This window comes from Planococcus citri, chromosome 4 (assembly GCF_950023065.1).
Source record: "Planococcus citri chromosome 4, ihPlaCitr1.1, whole genome shotgun sequence".
Classification (NCBI taxonomy): Eukaryota; Metazoa; Arthropoda; class Insecta; order Hemiptera; family Pseudococcidae; genus Planococcus; species Planococcus citri.
The window spans coordinates 43615445-43642586 of NC_088680.1; the positions used below are offsets into that span (position 1 = coordinate 43615445).

The window sequence follows — 27142 nt, forward strand, 5'->3', positions numbered from 1 at the left end:
CTTCATTTTTTTCAAAGGGAACTTTTTGAACCGGCACTGTTCAATTTGAACGAAACAAAGTTGGATCGAAAGAGCATGTCCTAATACCTCCATAACCAAAATTTCAAGTTCTCAAGTTCATTTTTGGATTTTTGGAGAATTTTTGAAAATTAAAATAATTTAAAAAGCTATTTTAGAAGCAATTTTAAAACTTTTTTGCGAAATGGTATACATTTTTTGAGCAAAGGTATCCTATTGGCAACCAGAAAAAAATGAAAGAAATCAAATTTTCAAACACTAAACTGGACCATTTTTCCTGAAACAGGTTTAGTAGGCCTTTTTTTTGGGTGGTCAGAAATTCACGTTTTACATGGGCCTTCTGGTTCGAACAAACCAATTGAAGTTAGTCATAGTGGACTAAAATCATCGTGTCATAATTTTCAAATAATTATCAAAGTCATTCCTAAAATCTTCAAAAGGGTAAAATTGACAATTCCTTTAAAATTTTTTATCTTCGGCGGTTTTTAACGAAATGTTTTCAAACTACGCAGCCAGGATGCTAAATACTGCCAAGGGTCATATTTCATGAAAAGGTTCAAAAATTACACTAAGGATCCTTTGAACTTGACACTCTTCAATCTGAACGAATCAAGCTAGATCAAAAGAGCATGTCGTAAAACCTGCGTGAGTAGAATTTCAGATCTTCGAGTTCATTTTTGGACTTTTGAAAATTTTTGAAGATTAAAAATTTTTTTAAAAAACAGTCCTAAACCTTCTACATTTGAAAGAAGTTGAACCGATAAATTTCGAGAATTCTCATAAGAAGTTTAACTGAACAATCGATTGTGATATTTGAAAAAAGAACGAATTTGGATGATCTTTCATTTTGGAAATCACGGATTATCCTCAATTTTTTTCAAAAGATTTTGTCAATTCCCAAAGCTAAATTTACAGATACAGACGGAAACAATAAGTGATGGAAATTTGGTGTAAAATTTCATCGATTGAAAATTTTTGCGTCAAAACACAAAATTTTATTCCATTTTTTCAACAACTTCGATATGTAGCTCACGAGGAAATTTTTTACATTTCAAAAAAATTGGAATGAAATATTTTAACTAATTTTCAAAGTCATTGCTCTTTCTCTCCTCGTACAAAATTTTATTTTACTAAAGCAGAAAATTTTTAAAAATAAAATAGGTACGTAAAAATTTTTGTTAATCCTCAAAAAGTTTCAATTTCCACCATTATTTTTCAAAAATTGAAATTTTAAAATATGTGCCTATTTGATCAAAATTGAAACCCTGGCGTTATTTGATCATATTTTATTCCAATTTTGTTACGATGCAAAAATTTATCCTAGTGAGCTGTTGAAGTTGTTGGAAAAAGGGAATGAAACGTTCCTTGGTAGGTCTTATAAAAAAAAATTGAGAAAAAAAAACGTTCAAAATGAAAAATTTCTGTTTGTGGAGATATTTTTTGAAATTCCCTAATCCGAATTTCACCATTACGAGTCATTCTGGAGCATCATGGTGCGATTTTTAATTCCTCCTGAATTTTTGAAATTTTATCCAGAAGGCGTGGAAATGAATTTGGATGATAGGTACCTAGCTATTTAAGTGGAGAATGCTGATGGTCGATCAAAAAACCACTTGAGATTTTCGTCTGCAAATCATCTCGAATATGGATAAATCCTTCAAACAGGTCTAGAGTAAGCCTCAATTTAATTTTTAGCTGCTCAAATTAATTTCCACGCCCTTTTGAAAAAATTTTAAAATTCTGGAGAAATCAGAAATCGTGCTGGAGGCTTCAGAATGGCTTGAAATTACTAGCTTTTGATCCAATTGGTTCATTTTTGACAAGATACTGTCATTCGTGGGCATTTTAAAAATGTCTCCACAAACAGAAAACTGTTGATTTTAATTTTTTTTTCTTTTTGATCAGAAATTATGACTTTTTGGAAAAAGTCTTTTATTCCAGAATTTTTCTAAAACTTACCTAATTGTCTATTTTTTAAAATTGACAAAAAATATCCAAAACTATTATTCTTCTTCAAGATAATCATCATTTCTGGTCTCGATAATGTAGAAAAAGACGTCAAAATTTTATTTGAACCATTTTTGGGTTTTGGTCACTTTGTGCTTCCCAATGGGTAAGTTTTCCATCGGTATTATGGAACTTTCAAAATGCAATTTTGAGTAAAGCAAATTTTTCCCTTTTCTGTATTTCGTTCATGGGAATTTTTCAATTATTTTACACAGGTGGTTGTTTCATTTTTTTTTTTTTTTTTCATAAATTGAAATTAAAACATGATTTTGAAAATCTTTACGATCGTTTGTATAATTTCAAGCCAGCTGATAAAAAACCTTTCATAGTTGAACCAGCATAATTATTATACTGCAGAATATTTCGCGATCCTACGAAGCAGTAATTAAATGAACTCGAACTGATATGTAAACAAACAAATAGTCGATCTTGGTATTCCCTCTAAATTAAGCAAATGTGCAAAGTTCATTTAAAAATTAAATTCGTTACGATGCACAAGAACATTTTATGTACGTATATAAAACATGCAATGTAGATCGAAAAGATTCGCATCCAGTTGAGACTCGAATAAGCCACGCTTTCGTCAGAGAAGAGTTAAAATTAAGACGAGATTTGAACGCAGGTCCATAGCCATACATCCCTTGATGAATGAGCCAATGGTGAACGGCTCTGATAAAAAGTGAGGGTGTACCCCGATGACGTTGAAGAACGATCGCTAGTAACGTGCTATATGCGCTTTGGTGTTTTTTTTCTCGTGCGTTTCGTAGTCTTTAGTTTATCCAATTTGTGTCCTTCGTCTGGTGGAGGATGTGCTCGGTGTTTTAACGTTTACGTATGTGCTGCGGTGGATTAAAGTCTAGATAATAATTGCGTTGTTTGCAACAAGTGATTAAAATATCCTTTTGTGAATTTAATTGCTTTTGTTATTTAATCAACTTGACGTATTATTTTTTTCGATTGAATTATCAGTGTACTTGTAATTATGCAGTTCGAGATCGGTGGTATTTTGTGCTGGTGTGTGTGAAGTTTTTTTTTCATTCGAAGGAGTTTTCAATTAGGAACATATTCGATATGGATTTTACGAAGAAAAGTGAGTTAATTTTTAAAGCATTTGCAGATATTTAAGAAATAAGTTATATTTTATGCAAAAATGAAACTGTAGAAACTTGATAATACGTTTATCAATAGTACATTACATCGTAGGTAGGTATATTATGCCTCACAAAGAAATAGGTCTATTTTTAACCTATTTAACCGTATAATTGCCCGTTAGGAATGCCAGAAATGTCAACATTTTCGCAATACCTTCCCATCAAAGGGGAATTCAAAGCATGTAATTGCATTATAAAGAAAGTAAAATTCATCGGTTTCGATAAAAGAAACCTTTTGTTAACGAGAAGGATTAACCTGTTACCTGTTGGAAAAGACCTGCTACCGATTGCCAATAATACAAAGGCACTTTACTATGAATCGAGTGACTGTGGGCAGGTCTACTCGATCAGTACAATTGGCGGGAATCCGACCTAAAGGCTTAGTCAATGGAAAGGTATCGTTTATCAGACTTTGATTGATGGGTTGAAGGAGAGATTACGGAATGACTGTTCGAGATGATTCCTTATGATTGATAAAGGACAGATTATGCATATATTTTTTTCATTTTTTAAGTTGCTTGAGAACATTATAGATAAATAGAAGTGAGTTTTGACTACGAAGGATTTATTTTGAATTTTCTGAGCCTTCTTACTTAACTGATTCAAGATTATTTCTGGTATTAAATTTGTTTGGTTTTTGTGGTTTTTTCCCTATGGAAAATGTTTTGCACAAGTTTTATAAGTGTTTTGGTGACTTTTTCAGAATTTTGGTAACTAATTACTTTTTTTTTTGTAAAAAATTTGAGGACAAGGCGTGTTTATTTTGTAAAATTTAAAGGAAATTTTTCAATTTCCAAAAGTCTCCTGAAGGCTCCAGAATTGCTCAAAATGGTTTGAAACTATTTCCAATTTTTTTGTGATTATTCCAAAATGATTTTTTGGTACTTACTTAGTTTTCAATAAATTTTTTTTGTAGATTTTTAAACTAAATTTTCTTATAGCCAAGCAAAGTCGTCGGATTTTGACCATATTCAACAAACACCTTCATTTTGAGTTGAAAGTTACCCATAAAAAATGTCATCTTCGGAGGTGCCCTTGGAGCGAAAATTCGGGATTCGGGCACTTGGCACTTAAAGAAGGTGCTTTCTTGAAAAAATTATGGTTTTTTCGCTTCTGTCGCTGCACAACCTGTCTCAAATAAAAGCATTTGAGATTCTGTGTCGAATTGTCGATCTATGCTATTATTGTCAACATCCAAGCTATGCTATTATTGTCAACATCCAAGATCACTTTTAGGGTTTTACTGAGCAATTAAAAATTTGCAAATCGCTTATTTTTGGATAAATTTGTGTTTCGAAAATTTTTTCTTGGCAAATATGTAATTTGCATCAGGTAAAAATGCCAAAATATTGGAAGATATCAATCATGAAATTGGCCAATTTTCTGATCATTTATGCCAATTTCAAGAAATTGTTGGTCAATGATTTTAAAAGGGCATCTCCGCGATTAAGGTAGGTAAATTGACCCTTGACTCACATTTTGAAAATATTCACATAGTATCTTTAGAGGGCCAAAAAAAATTTAAGAATTGAAAAAATTTCACCCAACCCTCTTCTTCTCCCCCCCCCCCCAATGTGAAAAAAAACGTGTTTTCACACAAAAAACTCATATTCTTCACCATGTCGACCACAAATGGCCAATCCATGGAATTTTTCAATTTTTTTGCACTGTTTTCTAGTCAAAAAGATTAAAAGAAGATTTCAAACCGCTTTTGCTCTGAAACTAGAAGCAATGGAAGATGAATTTTTTCGACAAAATGTCGTTCTAGAGCCATAGTATTTTTGGTATTTTTTCCAACTTTTTTTAAAGTGGTGGGTCAGGGTCAAAAATCCAAAAAAATAACTCTTTTTGAAGGGGTTTTCTTTCGTTTTCAAGCACATAAAATACATAATTGAAATATCCAACAGCAGATTTCAGACTTTTTTGTTGGTACTCTCCCCCTCCCTCTCCACCAGCATTTCCGTATTATTTTAATATTGAACAGTAAAGAACGTCACTATTACAAATCACTCGAACGAAAATAAATATGTATTGTAGATAAAATTCAGTGGAGAATTTTATTTTGTGTTGAAAGTAACCCTTAAGAAATTTTAGCTGCGGAAGTACCTACCTCAGAAGGGCGATATGGGCAAGTCCATCGAGAGCCAATGTGGGCCCAATGCAAATATACGAGTAATTTGACCCCATTTTTAGGTATGCCATTTTTTAGAGGTGTTTTCAAAGGAGGAGGGGAACGGATTTGACTGAAAAATACCAATTTTGACGATTTATATCATATTCATTTGACTTATAAAAATTCTTATTCTCAGTTTTAGATTTTTGGGGGCCCCAATGCGAATTTTTTCATTTTAAAATGAGAAACAAAATTGCCCCTAAACAAAGGAAGGGCGTACATTTCTGAAAATTTGATTTTGAGAGGCCCAAAAACAATGTTTTTTCAGAAAGTTGATTTTGAAAAAAAAGGGGACAGACCAGAGCGAAGCGAGAACGAAAACTTTTCAACTAAAAACGACGTTTTTTATGCGAGGAGTTTATTTTTTGGCTGTTGAAATTTTAGAATTTAAAAGATTTTTCTTAGCATGACTGTCGATAATTTTGAAAAAGAAAAGAGAACAGGCCCAAATGAGGGCGAAAGTTTTTGAAAATTTGTATTTAGAGAGAAATAAAAACGATACTTTTGATGCGAGAAGTTCATTTCTTTCACTTTAAAACTTTAAAAAGTTGAATAATGATACTTTTTTTTTGGAAATTTCAATTTTGAAAAAGAAAGGAGAACAAGCTCGATCGGAGCGAAAGCAAAAGCTTCTGAAAACTAGTGTTTTAAGAAGCAAAAAAACAGTTTTTTTTCATCACTATTTTTTTTGCGGGGCCCTCCAGAAAAGGCAAGCCTGGAGCAAACTGCATGGGTTTCCAGAGGGGAGGTATTTTCAAAAGAATCTCGGCCCTTCCTAATCCCTTTTGGGAAAAATTAGCCAGTTTCAGAAGACAATATGTATTTTAGAATCTTCATCGACCTCGGGTATTTGCCATTAAAATCCAAGACCACATTTATATGGTTCTACAGAGTGGTTGAAAATTTTGCAAATCGCTTATTTTATAGTGAATTCGTGTTTTTAAAATATTTTCTCCTCGAATATTGCGCATTAGTTAAGACAAAACATCGAAATTTTCATATTATAACGTCGAGAAGTTAAAGCCATTTTTTTTCAAAATCTTAATTTTATATTCCAAAAATTGAAGAAAAAACTGGAAATTATCACTGCATGGATATAGGAATGTAATCAAGTACTTATTTGACTTTGGATTTTTCAGCCTTTTCATTTCTATTCTATGTAGCCTTCTTTCTATTTCATCTAATTCCACTGGCTTTGGCCTTCTCTTTTATACTGACGAATCACTGTTGCAATCTTTACGAACAAACTTCTTTATTTTTTCTCTAAGTACTCTGTACCGAGTATTCTTTGAACTCGGCAATTATTTTTTTAACGACAGAAGAGACCAAATCGTGCATGCTATTCGGTTTTAAAAAATTTATCGAGCGTTCAAGACTGTCTCCATGATGGTTACTTGGCAAGTAGATTTTTACTTCCATTACACATCGCATCTTCGATCATATTGCGTATTTTGTCTCTTCGCAGAAGGGAATTTAACTATCGTACGAGTTGGCTAATGACTTCAAAATCTCAAGAGCGTACTAGTATATAGCTGGGTGCACCTTTTTGACGAATTTCTCCGCATATTTAGCATACAGGCATCGTACAATATGCGAACCTATACGAGAATGGCACCCCTTACACAAATGATGCGCACATGTTAGGTATACGCGGATTTTTTCGCATTCGGAAACCGGATGCAAGCATCCGTAGAAAGACGTGGATACTGAAGATGATTTGGTCTAGTCTCTTGCGTATACAGATACGAGTATTCCACGAAATAGAAGATACTATAGACGCCTCACAGCACAGTTGAGGGCTTAGTTTTTGTGTGTTGACACATTGTATAATGAATTCCACGCTCGAATAACGCGTAATATGTATATTTCCCATTCCTCTTACATTCAAGAGTCCGCATTCGAGATGAAAATACGAGTATTTTAATTAAAGGCTTCGTTAACGGTTTCTTTTTCTGTGAGACTGGTCAGTATATTGGAAGACTTTTACGTTACAACTGCATCCGAAAAAGATGTTGGTAGGTATAGGTACCTTTTCTATATGATCTTATCAAGATTGTCGACTATGTAGTAAAGGTAATACAAAATAATGGGTAATCTCGATTTCATAAATTGGACGTAGACACAGTGTTGAGTGTTGTCAATGTTGGTAAATAAGTCCTTATTAACGGTCATCATAAAATCTTCCTAAAAAAGTGTTCGCGTCAAATTGTCCCATGTTTACAAATTGATTATATTTATTTAAACGTCTTCTAATGTGTTTGTCAGGAAATAACGGAATCGCGTTTGGTTATCAAACTGGTTTTTTTCTTCACTCTTTCCTCATTGTATTTAAACAGTTTTTATATCAAGTGAAGTTACGATTGTGTTGACGGCAAACGACACTGATGTGCGGTGATTTCAGCAACTCCAACTACCCCTTAGAAGAAGGTACTCTACTCTGTGACCCTACATGATCCGATCCACTGTAAAATCAACACGTATTCGTTGTATAGAAACCATGTAATAAATTTTTTTTCCAACAAAAAAAGATGGTTTTATGGACACAACAGGGTAAAAAAAAGAGAGAAAGGTGTTGCTATATAGTGGTGAACTAAAATTGGGTATTGTCGGGTGTGGAAACTTGAAGAATCATTGTATCTATGTGTGAATGTATTATTGGACTCGAAGGTACCTGTTTTGAAAAAAGAGAGAAAAAAACGAGAGAAAAAGGAACGAGGTGCAGCGTTTAGTTGACTTTTTCGAGATAATATTAAGACAGGTAGGTCATTCTTATAACTTGGTCGACTTGTATGAAGCGAATAAATAAGCCATTGCAGTGCCGAGATAAAGATAAGGTTTTGAATTGAGGGTTATCTCTGTGTGATGTGCTCTACTCTATGTAGGCAGTGGGCTACAGGGTGTCTTGAAACTGACATCTAGGAAAATTTTCTCTAAAAATTGATACGTGGAATGTGAAAATCAAATTACGAATATCTGATACCGTGATCTTGTCTCAAGCGACTCAAGCAGTTGAAAAAATACTCCGGTCGGTAATTTTTTTGAAAGAAATTTGACGATTTATCTTATATGTACAGGGTGTTCCAGAATAACCTTTCACTTTTGTTTTATTAGTAGCTCTGAGAGAAAAATGGTTACGGAAATTTTTTTATAACCAAAATGAAGTAGAAATGTGCCGTTTTTAGACCATATATTTGAGTTTTCATTATAAATTAAGTTTTAAAAATTATTCCACCAAGATGTTTTCCATCATTTTTGACACAATCGACCAAACGTTTTTTAAAATTATTGAACACTTTGTTGAGCATTTCTCTTCTAATCAGTCTTGATTCACGAATAATATTATCTAGGAGCTGTTTCAGAGTCCTAGGATCATCTTGATATACTTTTGACTTGAGGTAACCCCATAAAAAAAAATCACATGCTGAAAAATCAGGGGATCGAGGTGGCCATGAAATTTCTGTGTTCAGCGAAATTATTCGATGACCAAAATGCTCACGCAATAAAGAAATCGTGTCCGTTGCGGAATGACAGGTAGCGCCATCCTGTTGGAACCAAGTAACTCTATACTTGTGTCTGCGTTTCAATTCAGGAATGAGAAACTCGTTTAACATTTTGCGATACCTCTCACCGTTCACCGTTTCATCAAACACATACGGTCCCACTATACTAAGGCTCTATATAAAGTGGGTGAGCGCATCGGCCATTTTGTTCCCTGAGTGATAACGGACTAGTAAGTATAGATACAATTTCTCACGTAAAAAATGCAATTTTCTCGATAGTTCGCGAGTCCGGGTGAACTTACGTGTAGTCTCAAATTAAAGACAATAAAATTTCCTATCGATCGATGTTAAATTTTGATCATTTCATGAAAAAATAACGACTTTATGAATAGGTACTTCAATTTTACTGATTTCTGCGTACTACGTACGTCGTCTTTAAACTAAAAATACTCGAAATTTTCAGTGGACGCATAGGTATTTTAATACAGCAAAATGTTCGTAATTGTATCCTTTTTAAAATGGTTGTTTACCGAAAGCTCTACATGCAACCGTTCAAAAGTTTTCGAAGTTGAAAGTTGGGAAAACAAGCTGCGGATGGTAAGTACTGAACTTTGAACTAATATTACTCGAAATTTTCAGTGGACACGTAGGTATTTTAATACATCAAAATGTTCGTAATTGTATCCTTTTTAAAATGGTTGTTTACCGAAAGCTCTACCTTCAACCGTTCAAAAGTTTTTGAAGTTCAAAGTTGCGGAAAGTGGCCAAATTGTGTTATCACTGTTATCAGTCACTTAGTTTTGATCAGTATTTTACTTTCCGCAACTTTGATCTTCAAGATCTTTTGAACGATGAGAGGTAGAACTTTCGTTATAAGCTCATTTTAAAGACGATAAAATTACGAACATTTTGCTGTATTAAAATATCCATGTGTCCGTTGAAAATTTTGAGTAAAATTTGTTCAAAGTCAAATACTTACTGCCCGAGTGCCCGCAGCTGATTTTCGCAACTTTCAACTTCGAAAACTTTTGAACGGTTGCATGTAGAGCTTTCGGTAATAGCTCATTTTAAAGAGGATAAAATAACGAACATTTTACTGTAATAAAATACCTATGTGTCCACTGAAAATTTCGAGTATTTTTACTTTAAAGATGACGTACGTAGTATGCAAAAATCAGTAAAATAGAAATATTCATAAAATCGTTATTTTTACGCGAAATGATCAAAATTTAACATCAATCGATAGGGAATTTTATTGTCTTTAATTTAAGACTGCATAACAGTTCACCCAAACTCGCGAACAATTTAAAAAATTGCATTTTTTACATAAGAAATTGTATGCATAATTACTGGTTCGTTATCACTTCAGGGAACAAAATGGTGGATGCGCTCACCTGGTTTATATAGAGCCCTAACTATACCGAATTTAGCCACGCCCATCCAAACAGTCAACTTAGCGGAGTGTAGAGGTTTCTCGTGTATTATCATCGGATTCTCTGTCGACCAGTAGCGCATATTTTGTTTATTCACATCACCGTTTAGATAAAAATGAGCTTCATCAGTAAAGAGTAACGAGTTCAATGGAATCTCACCAGTATCAATTCTTGTAAGCATATCCTCGGCAAATGATTTTCTTCTCACAAAATCAGTTTTTTGTAACTTTTGAATGATTAAAATCTTATATGGATGGAAACTGAGGTCTTCAGATAAAATTCGTTGCAGAGAAGTTGGTTTGATTTTTAAATTTAACGCTCGTTTACGTATTGAAGTGGTAGGGGTAGTCTGTACTGAATGCCTTACTCGGTCCGTTGTTTCTGGCGTTCTTACTGATCTTTTCCGACCTGTAGGCTTATTTTTACAAGCATGAGCGGTTTTCTCGAAGTTTTTTACCCATAATTTCACTGTTGGCCTCGATGGCACTTCACTTTTACCGGTAAGTTTAAAATGTTTGCGGAAGGCACGAATTGCACTAATGTAAGAGTCATTATTTTTGAAAAAGGCCTTTACAATAAAAGCGCGCTGCACAGCCGTCCACTTCTCCATGGTAAAAAATTAATACTGAAACATAATTCGGCATGTGTTGGCTACCTGGAACCGCTTTTACCATTCCCCTAACACCATTTGAACGCAGATCAGTGCTCACCAAAATGTGAAAGGTTATTCTGGAACACCCTGTATACCTATAGGTTCATCTCTGGATTAATTCTCGTTCTAATCATTCGATTGAAAAAATTCCAAACGAGGCAATCTAAGTAAAATCAGCTTGGTTTTGGGTTAAAACGTCTTTCAACGATGCTCAAAAATAAAGGTTCAAAGTTGAACTTGGAAATGGAGAAGGTATTCGATGAGAATGCTGAATGATACACTCAGGCAAAGAGTCAAAGAAACAGACTGATTCGTATTTTGCGCATGAGCGAACCCGAAAACTTTATAAACCATGCGTCAAACGATTTTTCCAATTTTCAGAAAAAAATGGCGATTCAGTCTCATCCTTTGATTTTATGAATTTTTTAGATCGCCAAATCGCCTCTAACCCCCTCAAATGGAGTAAAAATTTCAATTTCAGTTGTAAATTTCCCAATTTTGACACCAAGAAAATATATAATATTGTGAATTTTACCTGAATTTGTACAACATATAATTTTTCAGAATTTTTTGGATGGGTGGAAGATTTTCAAAAATGCAAAAAACTGCCTTTTTTACGATTTTTGTCCCCTGAATTGGTCAATTTTGATAGAAAATATTTTTTTCTCGCAATATATATCATGAAAGACGCTCAACTACACCATCAACTCGAATTTGGACCAAAATTGTCAATTTTTCACGTGCATATAAGCAATAATTTTTACAAAAGAAATTGAATTTCATGATTTTGGGAACCCCTGAACCCCCATACCAGTCACCAAAGTGGGCAAAATTCACATATATTGCATTTTCAGAGAAATTAGAAATCTACAGTATGGCACAAAAGTAGTGCCCTGGGGCTTTTATTTCCAAATGAGGAGCGATATTCCAAAACGCCCTTAGTGCATTTTTTTCGAATTGCGTTTTTAAAAATAAAAAGTGTTCCAAAACGCACTTTGTCCATTTTTATTGAATTTTTTTTAGCGGTATCTGGTGGATGACGTGTTTAGCTACACTCCTAACATCATAAATCCACCCAAATAAAGTTTTAAACCCGCCTAAATGGCCAATTTACCAGACTAAAAATTAATTTTTGAAAATGGACATAGGGCGTTTTGGAATATCGCTCCTCAAATGGAAAGAGCTAGAGAGATGAATGAAGCGTTGAGTAGGGATAAATAAGGGCTTTCAAAAGCGACCTTGAAAATTTCAGGCCCATGCACAGGGTGTATTCTACACACTAAGGTGACAAAAACGTGATATGAATTTTTTGAAACCGGTTCATAAATTTGCAACCAGTTTAAAAAAATACCCAAAAATTGTAGATAGAGAAAAAAGCTCGAAACAAAAGTTATAGAGCGTGAAAAATTGAACTATTTTCGCTGACAGGATTTTGAAACCGGTTTATTAATTTGCAACCAGTTATCAAAAATTACCTAAAAATTGGAGATCGAGAAAAAAGCTTGAAACAAAAGTTATGAGGCATGAAAAATCACACAATTCCGTTCAATCACATTTTGAAACCAGTTCATTGGTTTGCATTTCGCAACCAGTTTTTGACAATCACCCAAAAATTGAAAATAGAGAAAAAAGCTTGAAACAAAAGTTGTAGAGCGTGAAAAATTGCTGATCGGATTTTGAAAATGGCTACTTGACTTGCAACCAGGTAACTTATTTGATGGCTTGCAGCGATTTAATGAACCGGTTTCAAAATCTGATCAGCAAAAATGGTTCAATTTTCCACACTCTATTACAACTTATGTTTCAATTTCATGGTCGATAATTAGCCAAATTTGAATTTTTGAAAATTCTCCAAAAATCGAAAAATGAGTTCTAACGCTTGAAATTATTTGAGCCAGTGACGTATTTTTGAACGCCTTTTTATTTTTTCTGTTCGATTCAAACATTTTTTTGCTGATTGACGCAATCGTTCAATCGGACACCTTGTATAAAATAAAGAAATTAGAAAGAAGTATTTTAATATAACGATGGGGCAGAAAATATCTAATTTTCCGGTCCTTACCAATGAGGTAGCCTACCTATTAATGTTTATAATTTAATTGCGCCGTTTAATATACGTAAAAATATTATTGCTTTTAACTATGTAGCTTTGGCGCTTTACGATGATGGGCTTCGTAAATCAAAGTAGAGTTTTTAAAAAGCCATCATCGCCTTGCCTTCTGAATGAGGTTTGAAATTAATATCTTTGTATATGTAATTCCTTTTTACTTTCTTTCTTCTCATATACGTACCAAGATACATATATTTAAAAGGTAATTTATCATTATTTTGGTAGCACTCACCTAGAGATTTTAATGCAGTATCTACTCGTATTTTGATTTAAATTACGCTCCCATAAATCGCTTTCTAATGTAAGATATAATTCGATTTCGATAGGTAAGTACCTATACGTTGACAAGTCGACTTTCAAAGCTCTACAATGAAACTGTTCACTGTTCCATCTACACTACAAATAGTTGTAAGTATACCTCCCATCAAGATCAAAGAATGTGTAATTCGGTGCGTGTTTCTAGCCACCAATGCCTCGTTAAAATATACCTTACAAGATGTAAATTTTATAATGGTGGGTAATTGGAGCATTTTTTCCAAGGAGAAAGATCCTTGTAAATATTCCAAGTTGATAGATATACGCATAGTAGAGTACGATAGGCCTACGCGATGCGTGTACTCGGATTATTTGATTACAACGTCATTATACAGATGTGTAGATGTAAACTATGCTGGATGCGAATTTTCAACTGGCTTGATAACATGCTGGTTTTATTTGCTAGAGTATTATTTTTTTGTCGTGTTTTATGGGTGTCTTGTGATATGATTTTTGGCTGGCAGCGGGCGGGTAACTAATTAGCTTCTGTGGTGTTGAAAAACTGCGTAGAAAGAGGCTTTTTTCTGTCTGACTGATTGTAGTACAAGTATGTACGACTTCGAGTGTGTTGTAAAGTGGAGATGATGTGGATTTTCTATTAGTTCAGAAGTTGATGCTCGATGTTCTGTACCTAATTTGTTGTATTTTTCAAGCTGAAAATTTTGTTAAAATTTTGAGAGCATTTCTTACGAGGGAGGTGTCCCAACTGGCAGAAAAAATTTTAAATCAGAGAAAACCACATAAATCAAAAAAGTATGCAAAAAACATAATCAGTCAATATTTCAGAAACTGAAGTGCTTTTTTCAATTTTTGGTGAATTTTTGAAAATGAAAAATTTGCGTCAAAAATGAAAAAAAAATCCAAATTAACCTAGAAAGCGTAAATTTGGTTAATGAATTTTGGTGGTCAAAAATAGAGCACATAGCAAATTTCAGCCTTCCAAGTCAGTTTGGTAAAATGTTGATTTTTTTTTTCAGTTTTGAATCTTTGATTTTCAAAATTTCACCAAGATTCGAAAAATGCTCTGAGGCGGCTCAAATTTTGGCTGCTTTTTCAATCTATGCCAGTTGGGATACCTCTATTGTTATTTGTTGGTCTTTTATGAGAATTATTTTTTCAATGTTTGAAATTATCAACAAGAGTAATGTCAAGACGCCCCACAAGAGCACAGGTTGTTGTCACTAGAGGTAGTCTCTAGGTAGTAGCTCAGATCATCAAGAGAAGCCAGTCTCTAAGGACAGATGAGAAGGCAAAGACAACACCAGGGGTAGGTCTGTGAATCCACGTGGTGCAGGGTGGTAATATGTTGCTGTTCAATGGACTTGGAATCAATAAACTTGGCAAAAGCAGAATTCTCCAGTTGGTGGAACAATGGGGAAGAGTGGCAAGCCAAAGGCCAAACGTCTACAAATACAGATTACAAAGGAGAATGCATATGAGCTGCAGAACACCAACAACTCACTCGTTCCAGCCCCAGGGAAGCACAAGAGTTTCAGAGTGAGAAGGTGAATACCAGTGCCTAAAAACTGGCAAATTTGGCTAAGGGAGTAAACCCCCACAGAAAATCATGGTGGAAGGCAACGGGAAACCACCACCATTACATTTCCTTAGAATTATAAGGACATCAAATTAGCAACGGCCCTAAGTCTAGTCATCAGGCTGATCCCCATCCGCCAAGACAGCCGTATAGGGTGCTAAGAATATGCAGAGTCAAAACAAGGTGGAACAACATCAACGTCGCAACCTGGAATGTGAGAACTTCGTATCAAATTCAAAAACTTGCTAATGTAATTACAGAAGCCAGGAGATTAAAAATCGACATATTAGAATAAGCAAGACCCGATTAACTAGAAATGGTAGAAAGAAACTGGACAGAAAGTATTTAGCTCATAAAATACGAGAAAATGGTATTTTCATGCTAGAGGTGCAAGGGAAAATTCAAATTCAATGAAGAACGACTTAGAGGGAGGAAACGATCAGAGATGTTAGCAAGAAACTCACTGGCCAACACGCTCAGTAAGTTTGATCACGTGACTCCCACATTTTGGAGCTATTCTCGTGATAATGATAACAGACGAATGGGAACTCGTATTTTACGAGCTTAATTTTTGCAATTGATTGACTTTTGTGAACTCGTGTTTTAAAATAATGTTTTCTGAAACAAAAGGATTCAATATCATAAGAAATGGAAGCATTTACACTATTATTTGGCGAGTTTTTACCAAATTTTGACCTCTCAGAGACACTAAAACGATCGTAAAATCCATCCGTAAGTACTTAGCTTGTACAATTCAGTTCATTGTTCTTCAGGACGACACCAATAACAATTTAAAACTCTGACACTAAAAAAATTCACTGTAGATCGTTCATAATTGAAGTCGAAACTTGGTCATTAGCAGGGAAACGGGCAATTCCCGGTTCCTTGCAATCATTTTCACGAGAATAGCTCCACTGTGTTGTGCTCACGCGATCACGCTTACTGAGTGCACTCTCACTGTAAGACGCAGAAGGAAAATATTGGATACGCTAGAAACTGGCTAATATAGATGGAAGTATACGCTATCTCCTGTAGAGGAGTGCGACCACATCAACGACAAATGTCAAGACATCAGGACATGAATCATGGGTTTAATCATAATTGTGTAATTTTAACAAATTTTGATAGGTCGCATGACACTTTTCCAAAAACCCCAAAAATCATGACCCACAGTGAGGCTCAAAGTTTTTCAAAAATGGTCAAAAAACATTTTCGTCGAAATATTTGAATTCATGGTAAAATTTTGACATATTGTATGACATTTCTTCAAAAACTCCAAAAATCATGGCCTGATTCTGAGGCTCAAAATTTTTCAATTGAGCAGCTACAATTCTGAGAATTGTCTTTTCTAATCACAAATCGAGTTTCTTGGGGTTTGGACACAATTTCGAGTAGCTCACCCAAAACGGTATTTTTCTGAGTGTCTGACTGCCTGGTGACTTGTTGGTGACTGATTCACCAAGGGGCAAGGAGTCCCAATGTGAATTTTCTTCTTCCTTATGGTGAATTATTGGTGAGGAAATTGTCAGAATGTACTCCTAGCCTTTGAAACATTTTTTGACTGCCTGGTGACTTTTTGTGAATTATGATGACTTTTCTTGGTGATAGATTCACCAAAGAGTCACCATGTGAGTTTTTGCCTTTATTAAGGTGAAATATCAGTGAAGAAATCTCCAGATGTAATCCCGTTCCACAAACACGTTTTGACAGCCTGTTGAGTTCTTGGTGACTTCTGGTGAATTCTGGTGACTTCATGGTGACTGATTTACCAAAGAGTCGCCGTGTTAGTGTTCTTTTTCCTTATGGTGAATTATTATGGTGAGGAGAAAATCGAGGTTTATTGTATTAAAAATCCATTGCATTGTACCGATCCTTTGGGGTGGTTTGTTATCAAACGCGTGTCTAAAGGATTAGAAAAATGATCTGGCATAACTCCGAGTTATTACCATCTACATTTTAAATACTCACCTCTACCTACGAATTATTTTTAAAACACTCAATAAAAAATCATCATCAAAAAACCTAACTATAGGGTAGGGTACGTGCCATATGCACCGAAGTATGAACCTTGTCGTTTCACTTGGCTGGGTTGGTGGGTTAGTGCAGGGTGTGAAGAAACACTAAAACGTGTATGTTTCTCGTCACACTTTTTACGACATATCTGTTCGCGATTATAGGGGGTGAAAAAAATAAAACTGGTTTCTTTCTTTCTTTTTTCAAGAAGAAGAAATCACATTCGAAAACTCGAATCTTAGTTAGATACTCTCTACATTACTACATTGCACATTAGAGTGGTTGTCTCTAAAACGAAAAGAAATTGAACGATAAATCAAAATGCATTCGCGTCCATGTTGAAAGTTGCAGACTGCGCGATAATTAATAGTAAATTATTGACCTTTAAAATATTCCGCGTAATACTTATGCATTTATACGCGAAGAAGGCATGAACGCAGAAAATCAACATACAAACGTCACCGACAGCTTAATGCTGCCAAGGCGCGGGTTTATTTTAAAAACTCTCGGTACAAATGTACTACTCGTGTATAGACTTTGAAACAGATGTATCCGATGCACATAAGTCACAAAATATACTTCTATATATTCATTTCTGCAACCGTAAAACTATGACTGGAGACACGTGCTTCGATATTTGCCGCAGACTGGAACCATACTCATGTATGTAAGTACAGTATTTAATTATACATCGCATATAGAGGCTGATTTATGAAAGAGACGTTTTTTTTTCCATTAAGTATATGAGTAAAATTAACGAACCGCAAGCTTTTCCGGATTTCATCGTAGCCTATTCACCTGGATTCAACGGATTCGCCACAAATATCGTGTAAAAAGTTAAAAATAAATTCATGAATGAAAGGAACCGTTTCATCATTTTAGAACTGTACAGTGCGGGGACTGGTTTTTAAAAACTTACGTTAGTAGAATATACGTACGTTGGTGCGATGATTTTGTGAATGTGCCAGTGCAGAGTGCACATGTACGATCTACGAGTACGATTCCCTTCATTGGTGTGAAATCATTCTCTTGTAACGAAGGTAGTTTCTCAACTTCCAAGAAATAGCAGTTCGTAAGATTAAATACATTTGAAACGAAAGGTGACCAGAGCGGTAAAAGATCGAGGTTTTGGTTCAAATAGTAGGTACAAACAAAAAGATGAAAGAGCGTAATCAGTCAGAATTTCAGGTGTTTGAGTCCATTTCTAGAATTTTGAGGAATTTTCAAAAATCCAATTTGGAATGAAGATTTAAAAAGAAATAAACAAAAAGATATTTTACCCATATTCAACTAAGGGGTAAAATTCCCCCTCTCCAAATCGATTTCATACAGTTTCAGATCAATTTGAGCAGTTCTGGAGCCTCCAATAACGTGGTGAAAATTACAATTCTCGCATAAAATTTAAAGAATAAGATTTTTCACCCATTTTTTGAATTTTTATCTTTTCGTTCTTCTAAATTCGTAACCTTAATCAGAGTTTGATCGGATTTGATCTTTGTCATATCAGATATCGTATTTAATTAATTGGAATTTGAAGATCATATCGAATAGGTATTTAAAATGTTTTCGTTTTTGAGACAATTTTATGAAATTTTTCCCGAATGGATTCCACTTTCCACGATGATTTGTAAAAATTCTGGATTAGAGTGGAACGATGATACGCACGAATATTTGAGGAATCACCCGAAAGTTCCAATTGAGTGATGCGAGGATTTCCTTGAAAATACAACTGTTGAAAGAATTCACCTATATGCAACAGTTTGAGGGTGAAATTCTCAGAAAATGAAAATAACGAATGGGAATAGAAAGCATTTTTGTGAATTAGCCTTTGTTCATGGCTCGTGGGACCTCCTAGTGGTCGTCAGGGTGAACCTCAAGCTTGTTTCCACCTGCTGTGAATCAAACTAAATCAACGCCTGACAAAAAAAAAATAGGCGATGCAATGATTGAAAGGGATTTGAATTATTGTGGTCACATAATTTGTATAGGTAGCTTTTTTCTTTTTTCAAAAACTCAGTACATACATGGATTGCGTCTTTAAGAACAGGACATTTTAATTTCCAATTTCCATCGTTTTAAAAATTGATAAAATGAGCCTGATTTAAACGGATGAGCTTGCGAGTAGAAAAAATGTCTGTTTAGTGTTTTTACGTAGCTACAAGTATACCTCTTCAGACAAGTGATTTTTCAGCAATTCGATGTAAAATAAAATACGGAGTGGTTATTCATCCCCATGCATCTTGTCAATGTAACAGAATCTGTCGTCAGTTCTCTAAAATCCAAATACATCGAATAGCCAGCCGACCAGTGCTATTGTATAGTAGGTCTGGCGCTGTTAAATGCATTCCTAATAAAAACAGCACCCCCCGCTTAGACGAGAAAACAATTAAAAGAAGTCTGTAACATGGTTTTAACGACCATTCTGCTGGAGATTTGTATATGTGTAGTGTGACTTGTGAGATGATCTTCAAAGAAGCTCCTGACTTCTGGTGTTTTACTTAGAATTGTAATACTTACATATGTAGGTATGGATTCATCTCACGTACCAGATACAATTGCGTATACCATGCGATGTGTTATGTGCAAAAGGCTACTATTCGCCTCTCTCATATTTACCATAGCTGTATGATTGTGATAACCCACATAGTGTATATATCTATGCACTTACTGTGGATACGTATAATATATTTAAAGAGACGCGGCTCGTGTTTAATTTAGAAAAGACACAGCCAACGGAATAAAGAACTGATTTAATTGAACAATTGAATTAAAGAGAAGAGTCTGTGAATTGATGTCAGGGACCACGGTATGTGCACGTTGCATATACTCGGTGATGGCTTTTTCTCCGCAGGTCGGGGTACGGGCTATACGAATACGACGAGTATTGCTATCATTACGTACAATTATTGTCAGAGGGCAGCAATATAACTCCTTGTTGTAGAACGATTGAAAATTACACGACGGATAAATTGTTTTTATTGAGTCAGATTATCATCTATGTACAATTACCTGTAAGATTATTATATTATGGCTGTATTTGAGGACTGGCGATTTTCAATGCGAGATGGGGATGGTTTCTTCTTTGGTAAAAATACTTCAGAGTTGTTACCTGAAAAAATCGTGCATTTTTTTAATTTGAAAGTTTTTTCATGTAGGTGGATTTTTTTTACGATTTTTAAACACCTAAACAAAGAGATCAGCATTTCAAGTAGAAGAAAAATTTCTGAACCAGACAAAATTAAACTGAAAAAGCGCAAAAAATACAATACATCACAAGGCAAAATTTGAAGAGCTGTGGTGCACTTTTTGATTTTTGGTAAATTTTTGAAAATTAAATTTCGACCAAAAATTTTTTATCAAATCGATTCGAATATTTGTAGCTGGAATTTGGTATGTGCTCTATTTTAACCCCCCTCTCCCCACACAATCGTTGGGAAACGGTTTCAAACCGTTTTGAGCAGTACTGAAGCCTCCAGAAAATTTTTGAATTTGGAAATTTCCACAAAATTTTACTCAATGAAGTTGGAAATTTATAATTTATCTACTTTATACCCCAATTTCAACTCGCTGAGTCGATTGGAGATGGTTTCAAGGCCGTTCTGAAATCTCCAGCCATATTTTGAAAATTACAGATTTTCAAAAAGTGCCATAAGAACCACCCCAAATTACGACTTCAGCACTTACAAACGTGATTGGCGCTTGTTAGTGACTCACTTGACCAATTACATCCAATTTTCTGAAATTAATTTCCACTAGTTCCGAAGCGAATATTTCTCCAGTAATTATAATTGAAAAATACTTAGTTCTGGACCAGCATGAACCAATTTTGAAAGATTTAGATAGATAGATTTATTTGTGTGAATCGGTCATGTAGGCCACATTATGGTGCTTGGGGGGGGGGGGACTACAATTTCCAAAAAATTAGCCCAAAATTAATTCTAGTCGACTTTGAATTTCAAGAATGGAGCACATGAATGAATTTCAGCCACTGGAAATGATTTTAAACCGTTTTAGAGCCTTCAAATTTTTTTTGGAATTTCCAGTTTCCCAAAAAATGTGACAAAATCTGAACTTTAAACATCGGCTTCAGATTACTAATAAATTTTGCTAGATAACTGATATTTCAAAGTAAAATACTAATCAAAATTCTGTGAATCACTACTTACGTATTTAGTAAGTAGGTAAGTCCCAATAAATTCCTAGTAATTGAAATTTTTTGGTAAATCATTGGTAAGTTGGTAATTTGTGGTAATTTGAAGTAAATTACTAATGATTGTGTAATTTTTGATGATCTAAATAAATTTTTGTGAATTTTTTATGCATATTGGAAAATTAGAATATCCATGGTGCAAAGCTTTTCTTGCAGAAGAGACTTATTTTTTAAATAATCTTGAAATTTTAGTCCATAACATCAACTTGAAAAATCTAATTTCATGTTGCGATGAAAAAAAAAACAGATTGAAATTCTTAAATTTTCGTGCATTTTATTTTAAATAATTACACAGGGCTTGTTTTATCTTTTATCCAAAATCATTTCAAAAAACGAAAACACAAAAATACTAATTGTAAAATTGCAGAAATTTTGACATGAGCGAGCATTTGATGAAAAAAATTATTCAAGGTGCTGAGAAAGAATAAACAATAATTGTAAAAAATTCCGTAAATAAGAAGAATCATTTTAGAACGGGAAACTTATGAAATTCAAATGTAAAGGGCGGTGGAAAGGAGCGAGATTCATTTTAAAGATTCAAATACAAAAAAATGTACGAAGCTTCAAAATGAAAAAAAATTCTCCATCAAAACCTGGCAAAAAATGGTACAAGTTGAAAAAAAAATGGAAAAAATCCAACAAAATTATGAAAATTGAGTCACAAAATCATAAATTCCTAAGAATATAACTTAGAAAAATCCTGCTAAAATTTACAAAGTTGAAAAAAATCGTGAGGATTTCAAAATAAAAATTCGATTTGAAGTAGAAAAAAACTCCTGCAAAAAAATTAGAGCAAAAAGCGCTTAAATTCGAGAGAAAACGTCGCAAAAATTGAAAAAAAACTCGCGAAAATTCACGATAAAATTGTGGAAATTTCACAAAAGGTTAGCAGCACAAAATAAAACATTAAAAATCGGGGAAAACCGTCGAAAATTGGAAAATAAAACCTGTGAGAATTTCAAAAGATTGAAACGTGAAAAAAAGTCAAGAAAGCCTAAAAAAAATTTGAAATAACATCATCAAGTCTCTCGAAGTCCAAAAACAAACTCAAAAAAATCTGTAAAAAAGGGGAATTCCACAAAAATTTAAGCAGAAAAAATTATTAAAATTTGTGCAAAATTATGAAAATATGTTATAAAAATCACAAAAATTCAAGAAAAAAGGTTTCGCCGAAATTAAGAACAAAAAAGAAAATGGAAAACTCTTGAAAATTAGTTCAGGAAAAATCACTGAGAATTCAGAACAGAGAACTTATGAGAATTAAAAACGCGAATTCGAAAAAAAATCAACAAATTTTTGAAAAAAAGAAGCTTCCCCTCCAAAAAAAATTGGTCCAAATATAAAAGAAATCATAACTTTTGAAAGAAGAAAAATCACAATTCCGCAAAAATGTAACCAAAAAATCACTAGTTTATTTAATGCCACAGACTAAAAAAAAACTACATATTAAAATGAAAAAAATCAGTCAGCATTTAAGCAAAAAAATGATCATAATTTAGATACTTTGCCAAAATTTGAGATAGAAAAAAATGGACATTCTGGGGAAATCATCGAAAACCTGAAAAAAGAGAACTTTCGTCGCAAGTTCACTATCTTAACTCAAGATTTTCTCAATTTACCATATCTGCCTGTACGACGATTACCTATCTGGCATTTGAACTTGATGATTATTCAACGCCACATGCAGTTTGCAGTTAATTATAATCCAGCTTATCAACACGATTGCTGCTTTCTGCGTGGCCAGAGTTTATCAACAAAGATAAACAAAAACAAATCTCCACCAGGCACCAACGAACGAACGGTTTCGCTGCTCGTTCGCTCATTCTTGGGATACGAATATCGAACGCAGATCACGATGATTGGTATCGACATAAATGGCATTTAAAAATACCCTTTCGACCATGATTCGCCAGTTAGCTTGCAAACATCGACGTCAGTACGTGCCACAAGAACGTATCCGAAGCCAACTCCAACAGTCAACAGAACTTTCGCGTACTGCAGTTATGTGTTAGCCTAATAAGCGCGCTGGGGCTAGGCATAGAGAGTACACACGAGTAATAATTCAACGCGCTTACGAACGTGTACTAATTTTGAAACCATTAATAGCATTGTTTACAGGCTAACGATGGCTGTTTAGTGTTTGGCACAGCTTACACGGTATCGTCGTTTTTTCCTCTCTTTTTTTATTATTTTCCTACTGAAAACCAAGTAAATAAAACGGGCTCGTTTACGCGCCAATCGCGTAGAAATTAGAATGCCCCTGGTTCACTGACGCCAGAGTTGTCAGTATAAAGCTATGGTGCGCGTCTTGAAACGCGCATCTTGAATTTTTCAATTTTTTATAACGCGGATCAGCTGCAGCTGCCAAGTGAAAATTAATTCCAGAAATTCTTGAAATGATCGAATTCGAGTTGATGTCAATTTTTTGATTTTTTTTTCTTCGAGGGAAGTGGTGTTAGATACTGAAATCAAAAAATTAAATCCGCTTGAAAATATTTGATCTTTTATGAGATAAAATTGTATTTTCTGGCAATCTTGGAATTTTTCAAGTTGAAAATGTAAGTATAGGTACGAAAAAAACGTATTCGCATTTTTTTGATATGTTTATCAGCATAAAAATTTGTATATGGGGCAATTTTTTCCGAATTTTTGAGGATGGACGTCGTGGAGAAATACCCTTTTTCAATTTTTCAGCTAATTTTTGGTGCTCAAAAATGTGGCAACACTGATTTTTACCACATTACCAAAAACTCTTCATCTACCAGGTTGTCTAACGAAATCTGAAAATTAAAAAGAAGGACCTTTTGGAAAGATATTTTCAAAGTTGAAAATGTACTGATACCCCCCCTCCCTCATTCTCATTAATTTTCACAAAATTGCCAAAAAAAAACTTCAAAAATTTATAATTTTTAGAAGAAACAAGAAAATACACCAAAAAATGGAAATAATTAATAAAAAAATAAAAAATTCTGAAAAATTGAGTTTTCAAATTGAGTTTTTATTTTTAGCTTGATTTTGATTAAAATGACAGAATCGCATATTTTAAAATTTGAAAAAAAAAACGGTCTTCGGGAAAAAAGAAGGACTTTTCCTGACTTTCTGGATCGGATGCAGTTTTCAAGTGAACCCCATTTGAATTTTACAACAGTAATCCCTATTTTCCCAAAAATTTTGAACACGGTTTCTCCTCTGAAAATGCATTTTGAGAATTTTGAACTGGACACACCTGAATCAAAAATGCCTTACAGCGCATTCAAAAATGTATCATCGGCCAAAATTTCTAAAACTGAAATTTTTTTTTTGATTTTTTGGAGAATTTATAAAAATTAAATTTGGGTCAAAAATGCAACAAAAAATGTGCCAAATTTGCCAAGAAAGCTAAAATTTGGTTTGTGTCCCATTTTTGACCTCCCAAATCAATGGGAAGTGGTTTTGAAATTTTTGAAATTTTTTCCAATTAACTTGGAAAGCAAAAATTATGTACTTTATACCCAAATTTCAATGGGTACTCTGAGTCCATACAGGTGGTTTCGAACAGTTCTGGAGGCTTTAACCATGTTTCGGAAATTCTGGATTTTCAAAAAGTGCCATGAAAATCCGTCCAATTCAACTTTAGCATTAGTCAACGTGACAGGAACAAAACTAGAGATTTTTTAGGGAGGGAAGGAGGAGCTAAAAATTTGCCATGAGAAATAAAAGATCAAATGACAATTTTGTCAATCGATATAATTTTCATTAAGGCTTATGGGCTTTAATACATAAAAAAGTATTATTTTCCATTTTGAATTTATGGAAGTTTCAAAAATGGAGTTTTTATTGGATTAGAAAAGATATAAAAATTGACCCGAGCAAAGCGAGAGCAAAATCTTTTAAAATTATAAATTATTCTTATTTCGACAGGTAAAAACAGGGGTGTCGTAAAGCTTTCTAACGGCTGGCTTTTATGTACTTAGTTTCCAAAAATCCTTGGCTTTTGGCTTTTAGCTTTCAGTTTTCGACTTTTGGCTTTTCAAATCATTTTCATATGAGGATTGAGAAAAACTTTACAACCACAACAAAAAAAAAAAAAAAAAAAAAAAAAAACTGAAAGAAAGGAAAAATTGAAAATTGAAAAACAACTAAGTAAAATTGAAACTGAACGTGAACCAGAAAAATGTAAATTCGGAATAAAAACCAAATATGGAGAGTGATTTTGATTGACAGAAATTTTCGAATAGCGTTCATATGATCGAAGATAGGCAAAAAGTGTAATAAACAATAATTTTTATTTAAAAATTAATTTTCTCACAAGATTGTAGGAGTAATTTTTCAAATTATCTGCGTCGATTTATTTTTCCAAATTGTTACTTTTTTCTAGGCAATCAAACCATACCTACTCATTTTTTTTTTTTTTTTTTTTTGAAAAATTATCCCAGATTTCTTTCAAGTTTTATTGTAAAAGAATGTCGAGTTCATGAATCTTCTGCAAACGGAGGCGAACAGTGCGAACACCCATAAAAATTAATTTAAAAAATAAAAAAATGTCAACCTTGTCAATCACTGACATACTTTTTCACCGACATCTTCTCTGACATGCACAAATATTCCTAAAATCTTAAATCACATCTCATTGCAAGCGTAAAATTTCAAACTCGTGTGAAAAAATGTACCTAATCAAACAACCCATCAGCACTGCTGCCAAACATCATGTTTTGCGATTCATTATATGTGTTCTATAACTTAAAATTCATACAAAAAAAAAAAAAAAAAAAAAAACTAATAATATATCACATCAAGAAAAAAACCACCGATGGGATAATGAAAATACATTGTATGCCAAGTTTAATCTGAAATCTAACAAATTACTCATTTTTATATTAAAACGTGAACTCGTCCGTTTCAAAATATGAACTCTTGATAACAACCTGATACCCATCAAGCACACATTCAAATGCATATTACACGGTTTCTTATGCACGATGAATAAAAAAACGCGTATTTTCTACTAACAACATACACACTTTTATTATTACGTCTTATGATGGATTTAGCTTAAACATCATCATCATGTTGTTAAATCCAAGCATCAAATACAGTGACATTGTCATTTCAGTGATGGGAAAAATTTCTTTGACTATCTGTCATCGAATTTTTCAGAAATTCACGAAGGTTTTCTCAAGAAGAAAGTCACCTTTTTGCAAGTACAGTAAGTACTCGTACTCGTTGCTTTTACGCGATCATCGATTAATAAATAAAAAAATGCTCTAATTAGAAACCCATTTCTTAGAAAAAAGGAAACGAACGATAAACAAAATTTCATAAATGTGCAGAAGTCTTATCGTAAATATTTATAGCGATTTTTTTTTCTTTCGAATAATTGTTGCTTTTGGATAGAGATCGAGCACATGTGTGAGTGTGTGTGACTGTGTGTTGCAATTTTCAGGAAAAATGTTTGTGTTGCGAGCTTCTGGTACACATATTTGTTCCTACGAAATGGTTTCTATAATACTATAAAGGAAAGTCCCCTTTTTTTGTTGCCGGTAAACTCGAAACTTGCCGAACCAAAAATTCTGAATTTTTATACATACGAACGCCTGTAAGCTGGAGAGTGTTTATAGCGAAAAAAAATTTGAAAAAGTTTAAAAGGACAATTGTTATAAAGCTTCAAAGTTGAAAAAAATGACGACTTTTTTGGACTTTGCGGAGGTGAAACCAGTTTGCGGAGAGACGAGGTAAAATTTCGTTGCAAAGCGAGTGTATTACGTTGCATTGAGGGTAGGTACTGGAAGTGGGGTGGTTCTACAGCAGTTCGGAACAGTGTTGCCAGGTTTTTGAGATGTTAAAACCCCAATTTATGAATTTTTAAAAATTTTGCACGAATGCCAGTAACAATTGAAAAAAAAAAACCAAAAATTTCCAAAATATGAGGTGTCCGCCTTCTATTTGAACGGGACCGCGATTTTTGGAAAGAGCATGTTCTACAGCCCCCAAATCCAAATTTTCAGCTGCCCAAGTTTATTTTTCGAATTTTGGCGAATTTTTGA

At 33.8% G+C, this 27142-nt stretch overlaps 1 protein-coding gene across 2 annotated transcripts in view; it reads left to right on the top strand.

Moving 5' to 3' along the window:
- Positions 1-2735: 2735 nt before the first annotated feature.
- LOC135842315 (fibroblast growth factor receptor homolog 1-like) overlaps positions 2736-27142 on the top strand; it is a 46556-nt gene continuing 22149 nt past the window's right edge. The window contains exon 1 of one of the 2 annotated variants that reach the window (XM_065359710.1): positions 2736-3115. In XM_065359710.1, the coding sequence (XP_065215782.1) occupies positions 3097-3115 (19 nt within the window). In that variant the 5' untranslated portion in view covers positions 2736-3096. The remainder of the gene's footprint in view (positions 3116-27142) is intronic. The other variant, XM_065359711.1, reaches the window with a different exon arrangement.